The sequence below is a fragment of the Trichomonascus vanleenenianus genome (genome assembly GCF_965637985.1).
Source record: "Trichomonascus vanleenenianus strain CLIB 3782 genome assembly, contig: TRVA0_030S, whole genome shotgun sequence".
Lineage (NCBI taxonomy): Eukaryota > Fungi > Ascomycota > Dipodascomycetes > Dipodascales > Trichomonascaceae > Blastobotrys > Blastobotrys vanleenenianus.
In genome coordinates this window covers 3302-18629 of record NW_027481857.1, presented here as the reverse complement: position 1 = coordinate 18629, position 15328 = coordinate 3302, and the positions used below count along the sequence as shown (strand labels likewise).

The following is a 15328-nucleotide window of genomic DNA, read 5'->3' as shown; positions in this document are numbered from 1 at the left end:
GGTGAATGGACTGCATGCGTCAAACCGTCCCGCCTACGTGTACCCTTCCACCAAGCCGATGGAATGATGTCACCTTGACGATTTCGGTATCCGACTCAGGTACGCCCGTGTTCGTTACCAGACCAACGGCTGTCCTCGGTACGTACTACGACTCTGCTAACCAGCTTTTATATGGTGTGTGCTGGTCCGGGATTTCCTTGGCGAGGGTTTTCCACCCCTTGGCGCATCAATTGTACTACTGTATATGTCCTCTATTTCCATGTATCCATTCTACATCTGGCGAATTATTAGTTAAATGCCGCCCTTTTGCATGAAACAGGGGAGGGAAACGCGCTGCGGCCTATTTTTGCCTATTTTTGCTAAAGAAACCCCCTCTCTGCCAAAAGCCCTCGTGAACTTCGGTCCTGGCTCGCAAGTGGCTATATAAAGCACCGTGAGACCTAAATATAATGCTTCTAAATATTGATGTCTCCAAGGCGGACCCGTCTCTGTTTAACAATTTTTTTGTTTAACACCAGTCTCAACCGGTGTTTTCAGTGTAGCCGTAACCCACTCACTGACTTCGTATTTACTTAGTACTAATATGGATCTCGCTACATCAACGCTCCTTAAAATACAAATAGACTTCACTCATTATACACCCAGGTAGGGACTTAGGTACAGATGGAATGATGATACTGATGGTTATTGCTTATGCAGAAATGGACCATACCCTATCACTGTAGTCAATTGAACGTTGCCCTAATCCTCAATGCTGGTCCAGGTCTTTGTTCAAACTAACTGTAGACGAGGACTGGTGCACATGTAAATACGAAATGCCTTGCTGCACGAATGTCCAGGCCTTGTGTATCTATTACTTGCCGAGATTGGCAGGTGTTCTTGCAATTATGTAGGACTTTCTTACAATTGTGTAATACATGGTGATATCAACATGATTGTGGCTTAGAGTCTCTACCAGTGCGGAGGGTATATATGTCGCCTTTACCAATCAATTGGCATGGCTTCAAATCCCGCTGCTACCACACTCCACAATTCGGGAAGGCCCCTACTATAGCTTCTACTACAAGTGCCTTGGTACCGGATATTCCGACAAACCCCCCCCCCCCCCAAGAATTGATCTTATTGTGCTACAACATATACAGAAGAAATGCGGATGGCTGTGCGGTACATAGGGGATTGTCACCAAAGCCTCTCAGTGTTCTAGTGCTGTTGCTAGCGTTGCAGTTACACTCCTCCCAACGGGGTAACAACATTAGTTACATCCAGTTACAGCTTACAACCTTGTAACAAAACTCTGTTGCCCTCGATATTCGACAGAAAAGCCAACACCAAGCAGTTACAGACCTTCCAACCCCCCACCGCGAAGCGGTGCCCCAGGGGGGTCTGGAGGGACCAGTTATAACACCGCTGGCTTTAATTGACTTGGGGGCCAGCCCCCAAACCCCCGTAGCTCCGCTCCGCGGAGGGGTGTCGCGCGGAGACATCAACTTTCAAATCACCAAACGTTCCGACGGTGAAAAAATATACATATAACAATGTCAGAAGTGAAGCAAGTAGACATCAAATCGCTGTCGATCCAGCAGCTATACGAGATCCAGCAGCAGCTGCAGCAGGAAATTGATCACCTGTCAGACTCGTTCTCCAAGCTGCGCCAGGCGCTGACCAAGTTCCAGGACTGCTCTGACACGGTCAAGCTGGTGTCCAACCCGGCCAATGAAGAAAACGAGATTCTAGTCCCTCTCACCAGCAGTCTGTACATCCCAGGCAAGATGCAGGACGTCGATAAGTTCATGGTTGACGTCGGCACTGGGTACTACGTTGAAAAGGTATGATCTTTCCCTAGTGCAGGAGAAGAAATAGCTAATTGGGTACAGAACTCTGAAGACAGTATAGAATTTTTTCACCGTAAGGTCAAGACTCTAACTAAGAACCTCAATGACCTTGAAACGGTTGTCAACAACAAATACGCCAACCTCCGGGCCGTTTCCGATGGTAAGTGGCTCCTCTCGTGAAATATACAGAAACTAACAACCCCTAGCATTGAACAAAAAAGTTGTCGAACAGCAGCAAGAGAAGAAGTAGACACAAATCAATTCCTCCCCTCCTGTAGTCCCCCCAAAACCAATTGATTGCTACGAGACCTCCGCAAAGCGGAGCTACGGGGGTTTGGGGGCTGGCCCCCAAGTTCAATTGAAGATTAGCAGACTATTAACTGGGGGGACCAGTCCCCCCAGACCCCCCTGGGGCACCGCTTCGCGGAGGAGCCGCACTGGCAAGAGGGGGGATTTGGGGGGTGCAACCCCCCTACTAACGGGGTCTGGGGCAGCGCCCCAGTGTAGTACTATGAAGGTTGGACCCTTGGACTAGCACTACTGGAGTTATTAACTGGTCCCTCCAGACCCCTGGAGCGCGTAGCGTTGGGGCGCGCGGAGATCACCAAAACACGATTAAATGAGCGACACACCTACACAGTTGAACAACACACGAAAAGATGCTGAGGGCGTTCGCCAAGAACCTTGTGAAATCGGCAGAGGGGATTATAAGCCAGGGTCAATACGACCAAGGACACAGTGCGGTTCCTACGGGCCCACCAGAGCCGTCACACGGGTTCCGGGTAATCCACGTAGCGCAGAACAGCGCGGCCTCTGAGGCCGGATTGGAGAGCCTGTTCGACTACATCATTGGTATCAACGGTCACGAGCTGGATAACCAGACATATGATGAGCCAGGGGACTCTCGGACGTCGTTTTCGAGCCACTCGCGAAGCGGGTCTTCGTCAGCGATCGACTTTGTGCCGCCTGCTGCGGCTCCCATTGACTCGTTTGTGCAGGAAATCGCCAATTGCAAAGGGCGTTCTGTGACTTTCACGGTATGGTCGGCCAAGGGACGCGTTCAGCGGACTGTAATGCTGCCTGTAGAGGACCAGAGCCCGCCTACGCTGTCTGATGAGGGAATTGAGTCCTTTGCCATGGGTATGACGGTCCAATGGACTCCTCTGTCGGCGGCTGAGCACGTCTGGCACGTGCTCAATGTCGCGCCAAACTCTCCGGCGGACCAAGCAGGACTTATCTCGCATGCGGATTACATTGTAGGTGCCGAGAACGGTTTATTGGAAGCCGGAGGCGAGAGCTTGTTAGGTCGAATCGTATCGCGTATGGTCAATTCGTACTATAATGACCCTCCTCAGCCTCCAGAGGGTCCCCCGCCAGAGATTGAGCTCTATGTGTATAATCACGACTATGATATCTTGAGGCCGGTGCGGCTGAGGCCCACGCCGCACTGGGGTGGTACGGGGCTACTGGGGTTCAGCGTGGGATACGGTCTTCTCCACAGGCTTCCGGCGGTAGCAGGTAAATATGACGCGTCGACACCGCACCGACGTTCCGGTTCGATATACAGGAGGGATCAGACCGGGTCGGGGAGCGGTGGGAACGCGCTCATGCCGCCGGGAGGCACGCTCTACGAGACGGACGACCACCGGGAGGACAGTGTTGTTGCTACTGCTAGTGGTGTTCCAGAGGAAGATACTTCTACTTTTATTACGCCTGCTGATTTGGTTCAGGCTGCTCCACATATCAACTCTTCTCCTCCTCCTACTGGAGATGTTCCACCACCACCAGCAAGTGCTGGTCATAAGCCGCGGAGAAAGCAACACTATGGTAATCTTGGCGCTAATGATCTCCAGGACTATTTTGCCGAGGAATCTAAGAAGAGTAAGGAGCTTGACGCTAGCACCACTAATCTGCCTCTGGACCCCTCTCTACCGCCTCCCCCGCCAAAGAAAAAGGGTTGATTGATACTAACGAGTTCAATTGGATCTAATCTATTAGCTAAATCGTTCCTATCAGTTTTGCACCGCCCTATCAGGTTGGTTGGTTTCACCGGTCAGAGCCGTAAAAAACGGCACGCGTGCGGCTGTAACCACCTTGCATTGCATGAACGACGGGGGACGGATGCCGATCTCCTAACGAGGACCTATTAAATGCCAAAGATTTCCAAGACGACCCCGAAAAAGCCTCGTACGAGTGTATAACTGTATAATCTTTTTTTTTGGGCTCAACAAGGAAGATTCGACTAAGAGAGTGGAGATAGGACTAGAAAAATGTCGAGTGAGAATCCTGTTGCTGTTGTAGACATTTCCAAAATGGACCAGGAGGCCGCGGACCAGCTGGTCAAAGCCGCCTCGACTCTCGGGTTCATCTTCATTGAAGGGTCCGGGTTCACCCAGAAGGAAGTGGACGAAATGTTTGATTTGTCGCGGCGGTTCTTTTCCCTGCCTTATGAGCAGAAGAACGAGGTGCCAATTGACCCATCGAACCACGGCTACTCGGCCATGAACGTCGAGAACCTCGACCCAGGGACCCAGGCTAAAGGAGATCCCAAAGAGGCGTTCAACTTTGGCCAGTTTATCAACGGACGGCCCGAACACCCGATCCCGCAGTTCTTTGAAGACAACATTGACCAGCTCCAGTCGATCCAGGCCAAGTGCCACGACCTGTGCAGCCGGCTATTTGTGCTGCTGGGCATGGGTCTCAAAGTCGACGAGAACGCCGGCGGTAAGAACTGGTTTGCCGATCGACACCAGGCTGATAAGAAGAGCGGCTCCATCCTACGGTTCCTGTTCTACCCGGGGCAGAAGAAAACCGACCCACAGGAAATCATTCGGGCTGGAGCCCACACTGATTACGGCTCGATGACCCTTCTGTTCCAAAAGGAAGGCGAGGACGGTCTCGAAATTCACCATCCGGTCACCAAGCAGTGGACGCCAGTTCCGTTCCTGCCTGCCAAAGATTCGGTTCACTCCCCGCCAATTATTGTAAATGTTGCTGATATGCTTTCGTTCTGGACGGCGGGTATCCTCCGGTCCTCGATGCACAGAGTCAAGTTCCCGCTAAAGGCGCAGCTAACGGGCCAGGATCGATACTCCATTGTGTACTTCTGCCACCCGCAGAACACGGTATTGCTGGAGCCTGTTCCGTCTCCAATTGTGGCGGAGGTTAAGAACCGGGGTGCTAACAGACAGGGCCAGGAGATCAAGACTGCTGAGCAGCATCTTGCCGATAGACTGGCCAAGACATACGGTTGGAAGTACTAACCCCCTCGAGGTTTAACAATTCATCTTGAGATCAATTGCTCCTAGCCCGTAGTACACCTCTGGGGGCCAGCCCCCGGACCTCCGTAGCTCCGCTCAACAACTCCTCTATAGCAATTGGGGGGACCAGTCCCCCCAAACCCCCCTGGGGCTCCGCTGCGCGGAGATCTGGTTGATGCAATGAAGTATTGTGACGGGGGTTTGGGGGCAGAGCCCCCATATACGGGAGCTCGAGGGCTGGCCCTCGAATAACACCGCGGAATAACTGTTTTCGTATAGGAAGCAATGAGAGTGCTGTTCTGAAAATACTAACGCGATTTTATACGCCCGGATGAAATGAACTTTAGCATTCCCTTGACTAGAGTGTGTAGTTCCTCTATAGTAGTAACTGGGGGAACCTGTCCTCCTAAACCCCCCTCCCTGGGGCTCCTCTTCACGGAGAGCTCGTAATGACCGATGGTTCCAACGGTTCCCTCCGCGAAGCGGAGCTACGGGGGTTTGGGGGCTGGCCCCCAAGTCAATCGAAGGCTTTCACGGGGAGGGGGCCGGTTTAAATAAGGCAATATGGGTGGATGTAATTACGTATTACAACTCGGAGCGCACCAAGTGCTTGCTTTGTCGCTTGGTGGGTCGATTAGATTGCTCAAAGTAGAGCAGGTGTGCTCCTTGCTGGCTGCGGGCCTGGGCATAGGGCTTCATAAGCTCGACAATCTCAGGGACCGACTGAACATCGAGCGAGGTCGCAGAGGATACAACAGAATTTAACAGGTCTACTGCATCGGAATCGGTCAGAGATGTGACAATGTCCGTCAGATCGTGACTGAGGTTATACCTTGTAGCGCCGGCGATTATGCCATAAAATGTTACGAGCAATCGGAGTCTCGCAATGTTGGCTTCAATTCGTTGTTCTGAAGTGCTATCATCCTCATCTGCTGCTTTCTTCTTTGCATCTTGCCGTTCCTGTATAGGCGATGGTGGGGTCTTAATTGTGGAGGGCGATGTAGGCTGCGAGAAGTACGTGGCGCCGCTTGCTGCAGAAGGAGACGAGTTTTCAGAAACATTCCCCGTAGCATATGCAGTAGCCGTTGTGTAAATACTCAAGCTGAGATTTGATGACGAAGCTGAGGTACCTGCACTGTCGGGCTTTTTCGAAGATATGGCCGCGGCAGGTTGAGGGGTGGATTCAATTGCGCTTCCAGCCGCCGGCTTTTGAGAGGGCCTGAACTTGTTACGAATGTCTCTAATCGGCTTAGAAGGAGGTGTACTGCTCACTGCCTTGGGATCTTTCTTTTTCTTCTTATCCGAATGGTGCAGCTTGAACCGGTTGAATAGCTTCGGCATAACAATTGCAATATATGTTTAGGAATTCGCTACGCACAAATAACTATGGCCAATTGTATCACCAATGGCCACGTACGATAAAACAGCTATAATTTTCTATTAAAGTTTGATTTGACCCTTACTACACTACCACTACTGACGAAAAGATCCCGAGATTGCATGTGGTTTTCCGGTGCAATTCATCAAAAATACACCGTAGTTGAGGGGGCCTTGCATCCGCAGCATAAAACAGCAGCATTGATGCAAGCGATTAGGCACTAATGCATAAGATCCATGTTCAAACGCTCCCCGTTCATGTCCGTCTAATACAGTGAGAGATCGATATATCGATCGCCCCCCAACCTCCACGTAATTAAACACAATGCCCCTCCTTTAATGTGCTCCACTATAACTGCTCGCGCGGCCGCGCGCATCCCCACAAAAATCGCGTTTTTCGAACCGAAATTTCACGTGAAGATGCGAGGCGCACCCTGAGGAACTCGAGGAGACCTATTAGCGTTCTCCAAGTGAAAGATTTCAACTGGTGCAATGCCTCAATGTTTCGTTTACTGTCTAGACCGTCAGCTGTTTAGCAAGCTATTAGGAAATCCGTAGTAGCCGAAGCGACTTAATAGTGGAGGAAGGGCTCGGGAATACGCCGGGGTGCGCGTATATTGCAGAACGCCTCTAATGCGATAAGCGACGGCACTGGCCGTTCCCACAGGGAGAGGAGGGACACTGTAACCCCACTTGGGCGGCGGTGTCAAATAGACCATTTGGACGCATAGTAGAGCAGACCTAATACGTTTTGACCATCAGAACGCCCCTCTCTGCCCTTTCCGAATGGCGAATATATTCGGAACAAGCATTTTATTTTCGTGGATATATATAAACCGGCTTAAACTCTAGAGTAGGCAATGTCTTCATCGCCAAGCAGCAAGACTTCGTTTGACCTGGGGTTCTCCCCGGATGTAGACTTTGACACCGCGTTCTCAATGTTCAAAACTGAGTTTGGTGCCGCCTTTGACACCGTGGACAAGGACAATGGGTTCGCTAAGGAATGGGCGTATACTGGGACCGACGATAAGGAGCTCAACCGACAGATCCACGAGCAGTACCAGCGCCAGCTTCAGGAGGAGTTCAACCGACAGCTGAGCCATTTCAAGGGGGGCTTGCCAAGCGCTCCTGTGAGCGGTCAGGATTTCCACGCGTCTCTCCACGCGAACCTGCACCCGGATCAGGAGCCTTTTGTGAATGACCACCACAATGCGGAGCCTCAGCCCCATCTTCAGCATAACCACCAGCTAGTGCACCATCCTGTGGGTAGTAGCACCAGTCCTGGGACTAGTACAGCTCAATTGAACGGGTTAAGTGCTAGTCCTTTTGCATCCCTACTTAATGAGCAGGAATCGTGGGCCCTGTCCGAGTTTCTGGACAAGGTGTCGGTTGATCCAAACTTTTTGTTCGACCCCAAGCTGGCCGACGGCCTGTTGAACGTCGAGTTTGACCCAGTAGAATCATTTGGAGCGGCCCATCATCAACACGCGCCCCCACCGCATCCTCCTCCCACTCATGTTGAAAAGCCGCATGAGCCACATGAGCCGCACCATCATCATCACCACCACCACCACCACCAGCCGCAGAAACTGCCAAATCCACATCCGCCTCTGGCCTTTGCATCCGATCCTAACTTCCCTCCAATCAAGAAAGAGCCAACCCCACCACTGTCGCCGGTGGAAGCTGCTTCCGCCAAGCCGTATCCTGACGCATTGAAGAAACCGCGGGCGAAATCGGTTTCCACTGCATCAGGCAAGGTTCGCACCACCTCGAGCCGCCGCGATTACCTAAGCGAGACCCAGAAGCGCATGAATCATATTTCGAGTGAGAAGCGGCGCCGAGACCTGATCAAGAGGCAGTTTGACAAGATGTGCTCTCTTGTACCAACGCTTGTCGACGGCTCGGCAACGACCCGTAAGTCCAAGTCAGACATTCTCATGGTCGTTTATGAGTATCTTGTAGCATTGAGTGAGCAGAACCGGTCGCTCCGACAGGCCCTGCTTTCTAGCGGAGTCCCCGAGTCGGAATTACCGAAGTCCTCAGTGTAACCAAACCATCCCGCTCTAGAGAGGTCTCCGACGCTGGTAATTCGTTCCGAGACGAAACGGATGTATGGCGATGCTCACACAGTTGCTATGTGTGGTAGTCTTTCCACCGTAGCGCCGCATATTTCCGCGGCGCACTACGTCAATGCATGCCCCCTGACGATGCGCCTAACCATTGCCATGCACGTTTGCCGGGCCGGAAAGTGCTGCATTTGGTGAGGCGATCGGCGTAGTGTATACACCAGGCCGGACCGAAATGTTCCTTTCGATGGGCAAAAAGGAAAACCCCTGAGACAAGATTTAAAACAGGTTGCTAATCTGCGTTAGCGCCGCACACTCTGACCATGTCATTCGAAACTCTTTCAATGACGAAATAGAAGAGCTATCGGCTTATTTTTTTTGTACGAGGGATCCGCTTAAAGGGGCTATGAAGTCATTTACAAAAAGAAAAAGCGGGCGAGAATTGTTAAGCCATCTCTAAACCAAGCGTCATCGGAGATGTGTCTAATGTAAATGGTTCGGTACCCGGTACAATTTTTATTAGCATGTATGACATCAACGTAAAACATGATGATGTTAATCACTTACCATGTTTGTGGAAAAGTTTTGGAAATTTTCAAACGGTAGATTGCCAATCGACGTCAAAAGTCATGGCGGATTCGAGAAGCCCTATACAGGGTAGTATTCTATCTTATTTTATTTTTCTTGGGCCCTGAATGGATATAAAAGCTCTAACTTCTCAGCGAAATGACATTAACCTGTCTCCTTTATAGAATATAAACCGTCATCATGATAGAAGCTATGAAAGCAGGACGTACGAATATGGGAGGCCTCCAAGGCCGGTCCCTACGGTGGACTGTCACCTTTGTCGCCGTTATGGGTTTCTCGCTTTTCGGCTATGACCAAGGTCTCATGAGTGGTATTATTACTGGTGTTCAGTTTAACGACGAATTCCCAGCAACTAAAGGTGAGACCCATCATGCCACTGTTGTCCAAGGCGCCGTGACCTCGTGTTACGAGATTGGCTGTTTCTTTGGCGCCCTGTTTGCGCTGTTCCGCGGTGAGCGGATTGGCCGAAAGCCCCTCGTGCTCGCTGGAGCCATGATCATTGTCATTGGCACCGTTATCTCTTCTGCCGCCTTTGGACCTCATTGGGGCCTGGGCCAGTTTGTTGTTGGACGAGTAATTACTGGTATTGGCAATGGTCTCAATACTGCTACCATTCCTGTCTGGCAGTCTGAGATGTCCAAGGCTGAAAACCGAGGCTTTTTGGTCAACCTCGAGGGCTCTGTCATTGCCATCGGCACCCTTGTTGCCTACTGGATTGACTTTGGTCTTTCCTACGTCAATTCCTCCGTGCAATGGCGATTCCCAGTAGCTTTCCAGATTGTATTTGCCCTCATTGTATTTGGCGGCATGTGGCACATGCCAGAGTCTCCGCGATGGCTCATTGCCCACGACCGAATTGAAGAAGCGCGGGCCATCCTCGCCGGCATCAACAGCCTTTCTCCAGACGACGCTTATGTTTCTTCCCAGATCCAAGTCATCACCGAGTCTTTGAAGGAAGCTAACAAACAAGTTGCATTCAGGGAGCTTTTTACCCACGGCCGAACCCAGCACTTCCGACGAATGCTCATTGGTTCTTCTACGCAGTTCTTCCAGCAGTTTACCGGTTGCAACGCAGCGATCTACTACTCTACTGTCTTGTTTGAGAACTCTATGCACCAGAGTAAACGAATGTCACTCATCATGGGTGGTGTCTTCTCGACTATCTACGCCATTTTTACCATTCCATCCTTCTTCATGATTGAGAAGGTGGGTCGACGAAAGCTGTTCCTGATTGGTGCTATTGGCCAGGGATGTTCTTTCCTCATTACTTTTGGCTGTCTTGTTCATCCAACTAACCAGAACGCCAAGGGTGCTGCAGTTGGTCTCTTCCTCTTCATTTCATTCTTTGCGTTCACCATCTTGCCGCTTCCATGGATCTACCCACCAGAGATCAATCCAAACAAGACTCGAACTGCCGCAGCCTCTGTCTCCACTTGCACCAACTGGTTGTCCAACTTTGCCGTGGTTATGTTTACGCCAATCTTCATTGCCCAGACTGAGTGGGGCTGCTACTTGTTCTTTGCTCTTATTAACTTCCTGTTCGTGCCTATTATTTTCTTCTTCTACCCAGAGACTGCCGGACGGTCGCTCGAGGAGGTTGATATTATCTTTGCCAAGTCCAATGCCGAGAGCAAGCCAGCCTGGCGAGTTGCTGAGACGATGCCTTACCTCAGTGACGCCGAAGTCAAGCGCGAGGCCGAGATACTTGGTCTTGTCAAGCCAGAGGACATTTCTGATTACGAAAAGGAGTCCGAGGAACGTGTTGACACCGAGCAAGTGAACCATTCTTCCTCTTCTATTTCCCAAGCTTAAAAGCGCCACATTATTTATTTCGAGAGTTTGTATAGATATAGATTATTAATATTCCGTTTATCAGTTTTGCAATGTGCTACTGGGGTCAAAGTACAACATTCAGAGATATGGAATTCCACAAGTCTTCGCTTGAATTGTTACACTTTATTAGGTGTGCTAGGAAACGGACTTTTTGAAGCTCTCTGGTACACTGGGGGGACGGGTCCCCCCAGACCCCCCTGCTCCGCTTCGCGGAGAGACTGTAGCTTCAATTATACTCATGATTCGGGGGTCTGGGGGCTGGCCCCCAGCTACGGGAGCTCGAGGGCTGGCCCTCGAATACACCTGTCTAGCAATGGCGTATTTATTTCCAATGCGTAGGTGACGACATCCATTATCTCCAGCCCTGGGTTTGTGGTAATGTACGATATTCCCCTGTCGACATCCTATGGGTTACAACATCTATAGACTGTACTTTGTACCATTAGTTGACGATGGCAGCACATGGCTGATATGTACGCCGAATGCACGCAACCATATGCACATTTATAACCAGAGCGGTCTCGGCGCGCATAATAAATTAAAACGTTCTCAGAATTGATACATTAAAAGATTATTGTCAAGGGGCACTTCCGTTGAACAAATTGTAGCAAACCCTCGAGTTTGCTAATCCCGTTCGGTATCCGAAGATTGTGGTTATGACATTCGATATTTCGAGAACCTTACTGGTACTCCGAGATGGCATTATTTTTGATTTTGGAGTCTTCAGTCAGTATACAACACTATATGATGCTTTATAAATAATATTTCTTAACCGCTCACCTTTCGTGGAACCCTGGAAAGGTACTGTAATTGCTCGATTGCTAGATCTGCATTATGCGTTATAATACCCGTACCCATAACACCGGTATTACCCCTTTATGAAGGTTAATATTCACTATTTACGACCACAACGTAAAGTCGTAAGCGGCATTCAGTTAAAGGAGCCTCGCGAGCGGCTTCCGATAATCATTGACCTAACGAGGGGCCGAAAACACAGCATATATTGTACGGCTCTCGGGGTTGGGGACGTAATTATCTCCGAGTTTCGCGATCTCCGAACCCCATCGGAAGCCGGATGTGTAACCGACGACAGGCATTTTTCAACATTACGTAGATACTTAAATATCGCAAAGTTCGCATCTGCTTCACACACACCTGCAAAGAAACAACAATGGCTTCCAAGGCTCCATCTACCTGCTGCACTAACGGCTTCCGACACAGTAAGTAACGAGCTCTAAAGATCTCGCCAGGCTCTAACTGTTTTTAGCCGGTGATGTCACCGGAAAACTCGTAACTGCCGAAGACATTGAATACTACGTCACCGGCCCAGAGTCCGACAAGGTTCTCGTCATCTTCACCGATGTATTTGGACACAAGTTCCAGAACGTCCAGCTTATCGCTGATCAGTTTGGTGAGGCCGGGTATAAGGTCGTTATTCCAGATCTTTTCTACGGTGATGCTATCAGTGTGGAGCAGCTCAACTCCGGCAAGGACCTCATGAAGGATTGGTTCCCGCACCATGGTCCAGAGCAGACGCGACCAATTGTCGACAAGGTCATGAAGTACGTTGAGACTGAGTTGAAGCCACGATACACTGTTGCTACCGGTTACTGCTTTGGTGCCAAGTACGCCGTCCAGATGCTGGGCGAGAAGAAGGTCCAGGCTGCGGGTATCGCGCACCCATCCTTCGTCACCATTGAGGAGATCAAGGCCATCAAGGGCCCACTTTTCATCTCCGGTGCTGAGAACGACCACATCTACTCTGAGGAGCTGCGAGCTGAGACTGAGGCTGCTCTTAAGGAGATGGGTGCTACCTACTACACCACCCGTGCTTGGGGCGTTCACCACGGCTTTGCGGTGCGAGGTGATCCAACCAAGCCAGCCGAAAAGTTCGCCATGGAGAAGTGCTTCTGCGACTGGGTTGAATGGTTCAACTTCCACGATAAGAACGGAGGAAGCCGGCTTTAATCCTATGCTAAAGTATAATTAAGTAGGTCCAATTGAAATAAGCCAGTTCTTGATATAAGTGACTAAAAGGGGCTCAATTGAAGCAGTGGAGTGTATATGGGGAGACCAGTCCCCCCAAACCCCCTGGGGCTCCGCTTCGCGGAGATTTGGGGGGCTGTTACGCATTACAACTGGAGTTTGTAACGAGGATACGGGGGTCTGGGGGCTGGCCCCCAGCTACGGGAGCTCGAGGGCTGGCCCTCGAACACATCTAATCCAGTAAGGACTTAATACCGGCATTGTATTATAAAAATACTAATAGTGTTGTTGATATAAGTGTACGACGAGAGACCAGTGAGATGGTCAAATTAATTAAATAATGACGCGCAGGTCTAACTAAAAAACGGCCGTCATGAACCGCTTGAACACGCCTCTAATGTCACCCTTCGAAGTGCGCGCAGCAGTAGCCAAGACGGCAAAACTCATGGCGAAAAGGACAGTCTCAATATGCTTATGTGTGTCGTGCTGCTTTTCAGGGATGGCAATCGACAAAGCTCGTGGAGCAACAAATAGCGCCAGTTCTCCACGTCGCTGGGGATTCTCGATAAGGGACGACAGTCCACACAATGCTGATCCGACCCCAGGCCCCCATGTGTCCTCAAGCTGCTGAGGAGTAGCACTGGGGAACAGCTTTGGGCCGATTCGAGTTCGAACAAGGCACACGCCGTACCAATTAAGAACAATAAACGTGGCAAGGAATGCTGATGATCGTGTCGAGCTGAAGAGGATCTTTTTCCATGCTTTGCGCCAGTTCCGTCCAATCAGAGCAACCGCAACGTTAATAGGGGCGTAAATCGAAAGAGCTGTAAGGAATCCACGACACCACCTGTACAAAAAGTGGACCTCGCAGTTATTAGAGATATTATTATGAACAAGCCAACATGGCAATGGCACGCTTTCCGAGAATCTACCGTACTTCGGATCGACACCCAATTTGCGGCACATCTTTGCCAGAATGTCGTCATGCGGACCCCTCTCGCCATAAACAATATCTCCGTGCTTTAATAGTCTCAATGCCTCTACTAGTTCATCGTCCATATTTGCAGCCATTGTGATCCACTTAGCGTAAGCCGGTGGTAACTTCTCCGGGTAAAAGAACCACGCGAACATGATAGCAAAGCAGGATGCCGTGAAAAGCGCTACATCTCCAAGCTCCATAACTGATTGAGACACCCCCAGACTCCGTCCAGCCATTCGAGCCAGAACGTCTGCCGCCCGCACAAACAGGGTGAGAGTCATGTCAGACGTGTCGGCCCCTAATGGGTGGCTCTTGAGTCCATTCTTATAGCTCACAAAGGAAGCGAATCCTGACAAAGCAGAGGCAAGGAATAGGCCGGACCTACTATTGCCAGTGATCCGTGAAGCTATTGGGTGAAGCAGGTATACGCTTGCTACAAGCTTAGCGACAAAGGCGGGGAACCGATTGGGCAGCAGACCCCGGCGCAAGGCTCTCAGAAGCTTGGAAAAGAGTTCCCGTACTGTGATCCGGCCTTTGGCAAGTCGGGTAAGTAGCGAGAATACTCGAGGAATGATGATGTACAAGTACGCGATGGCATAGGCCCTAGCCGTTTTCGTTATCGCCGGATGCGATCGCAGGGCTGCAACAAGCGCGTGGACCAGGGAACCCGACAGGGCCTGGTGCTTCGCCCTCGACATGGCAAAATGAGTGTATTTGGAGCTGGTAGTCCGTCGATTGCCAACTTATAAAGGGAACGAATATCTTTTAAAGGGGGTGATTCGATGAGATGTGGAGTGCGTCCCTGCACGTGAAAATCACGAAATGGGAGTGCGGCTCATGAACGTGAAAATTTCAATATTTATCAAATACCATGGCATTTACTGTATATCTTTCAATTCAGTCTCAGTGAGTCTGAGTCTTCAACCGTACATTGTCCTTCGTCCATAGGGACAGGCGGCCACGAAGTCACTCCGACCCTCCTCGCGTCAACTCGTCATTTACTAACGAACAAGCACTGCCAATCTGGCTCGAATACCCAAATAGTACCCGTATTTTCTCGTAGATTCCCGTGACAATGCGTAACAGATACAGCCTAAATCTCCGCGTAGCGGAGCCTCAGGGGGGTTTGGGGGGACTGGTCCCCCCATATACACTCCACTGCTTCAATTGACTTGGGGGCCAGCCCCCAAACCCCCGTAGCTCCGCTTCGCGGAGATGCTTGCTGGTCTAATTGATAGCTAAATAATGGGGTGTAGAATCACTAATATACTACATAAGCTCTTAGAGGGTTATTTAATAAACAATTCCTGGCCCTGGCAACATTTATAATGTACTGCCCGCTTTGGTCTCCAAAACAGGGAGACGCCCAAAATCGCAGAGAAACCCGAGAGTAAGTACCAGCAGAAT

General features: G+C 50.4%; 8 protein-coding genes across 8 annotated transcripts; 6 read left to right on the top strand and 2 right to left on the bottom strand.

The window, feature by feature from the left end:
- Nucleotides 1–1535: 1535 nt before the first annotated feature.
- GIM5 (Gim5p) lies at nt 1536–2082 on the top strand (the record flags this gene model as incomplete). The annotated part of the gene is made up of 3 exons (XM_076685862.1): nt 1536–1826; nt 1875–1992; nt 2039–2082. 3 exons carry the CDS (start codon nt 1536–1538, stop codon nt 2080–2082), a joined length of 453 nt encoding a protein of 150 aa, XP_076539838.1.
- Nucleotides 2083–2491: 409 nt separating this feature from the next.
- On the top strand, nt 2492–3793 carry GRH1 (Grh1p; the record flags this gene model as incomplete). The annotated part of the gene is made up of 1 exon (XM_076685861.1): nt 2492–3793. One exon carries the CDS (start codon nt 2492–2494, stop codon nt 3791–3793), a length of 1302 nt encoding a protein of 433 aa, XP_076539837.1.
- Nucleotides 3794–4102: 309 nt separating this feature from the next.
- Nucleotides 4103–5095, top strand: TRVA0_030S00210 (uncharacterized protein; the record flags this gene model as incomplete). The annotated part of the gene is made up of 1 exon (XM_076685860.1): nt 4103–5095. The coding sequence occupies one exon, from the start codon at nt 4103–4105 to the stop codon at nt 5093–5095; it is 993 nt and encodes a 330-aa protein (XP_076539836.1).
- Nucleotides 5096–5677: 582 nt separating this feature from the next.
- TRVA0_030S00188 (uncharacterized protein) lies at nt 5678–6433 on the bottom strand (the record flags this gene model as incomplete). The annotated part of the gene is made up of 1 exon (XM_076685859.1): nt 5678–6433. One exon carries the CDS (start codon nt 6431–6433, stop codon nt 5678–5680), a length of 756 nt encoding a protein of 251 aa, XP_076539835.1.
- An 896-nt stretch (nt 6434–7329) lies between these two features.
- Nucleotides 7330–8517, top strand: TRVA0_030S00166 (uncharacterized protein; the record flags this gene model as incomplete). The annotated part of the gene is made up of 1 exon (XM_076685858.1): nt 7330–8517. The coding sequence occupies one exon, from the start codon at nt 7330–7332 to the stop codon at nt 8515–8517; it is 1188 nt and encodes a 395-aa protein (XP_076539834.1).
- Nucleotides 8518–9390: 873 nt separating this feature from the next.
- STL1 (glucose-inactivated glycerol proton symporter STL1) lies at nt 9391–10935 on the top strand (the record flags this gene model as incomplete). The annotated part of the gene is made up of 1 exon (XM_076685857.1): nt 9391–10935. One exon carries the CDS (start codon nt 9391–9393, stop codon nt 10933–10935), a length of 1545 nt encoding a protein of 514 aa, XP_076539833.1.
- Nucleotides 10936–12127: 1192 nt separating this feature from the next.
- On the top strand, nt 12128–12924 carry TRVA0_030S00122 (uncharacterized protein; the record flags this gene model as incomplete). Its single annotated transcript, XM_076685856.1, has 2 exons — nt 12128–12176; nt 12224–12924. The coding sequence occupies 2 exons, from the start codon at nt 12128–12130 to the stop codon at nt 12922–12924; spliced, it is 750 nt and encodes a 249-aa protein (XP_076539832.1).
- A 375-nt stretch (nt 12925–13299) lies between these two features.
- Nucleotides 13300–14619, bottom strand: TRVA0_030S00100 (uncharacterized protein; the record flags this gene model as incomplete). The annotated part of the gene is made up of 1 exon (XM_076685855.1): nt 13300–14619. One exon carries the CDS (start codon nt 14617–14619, stop codon nt 13300–13302), a length of 1320 nt encoding a protein of 439 aa, XP_076539831.1.
- Nucleotides 14620–15328: the final 709 nt, after the last annotated feature.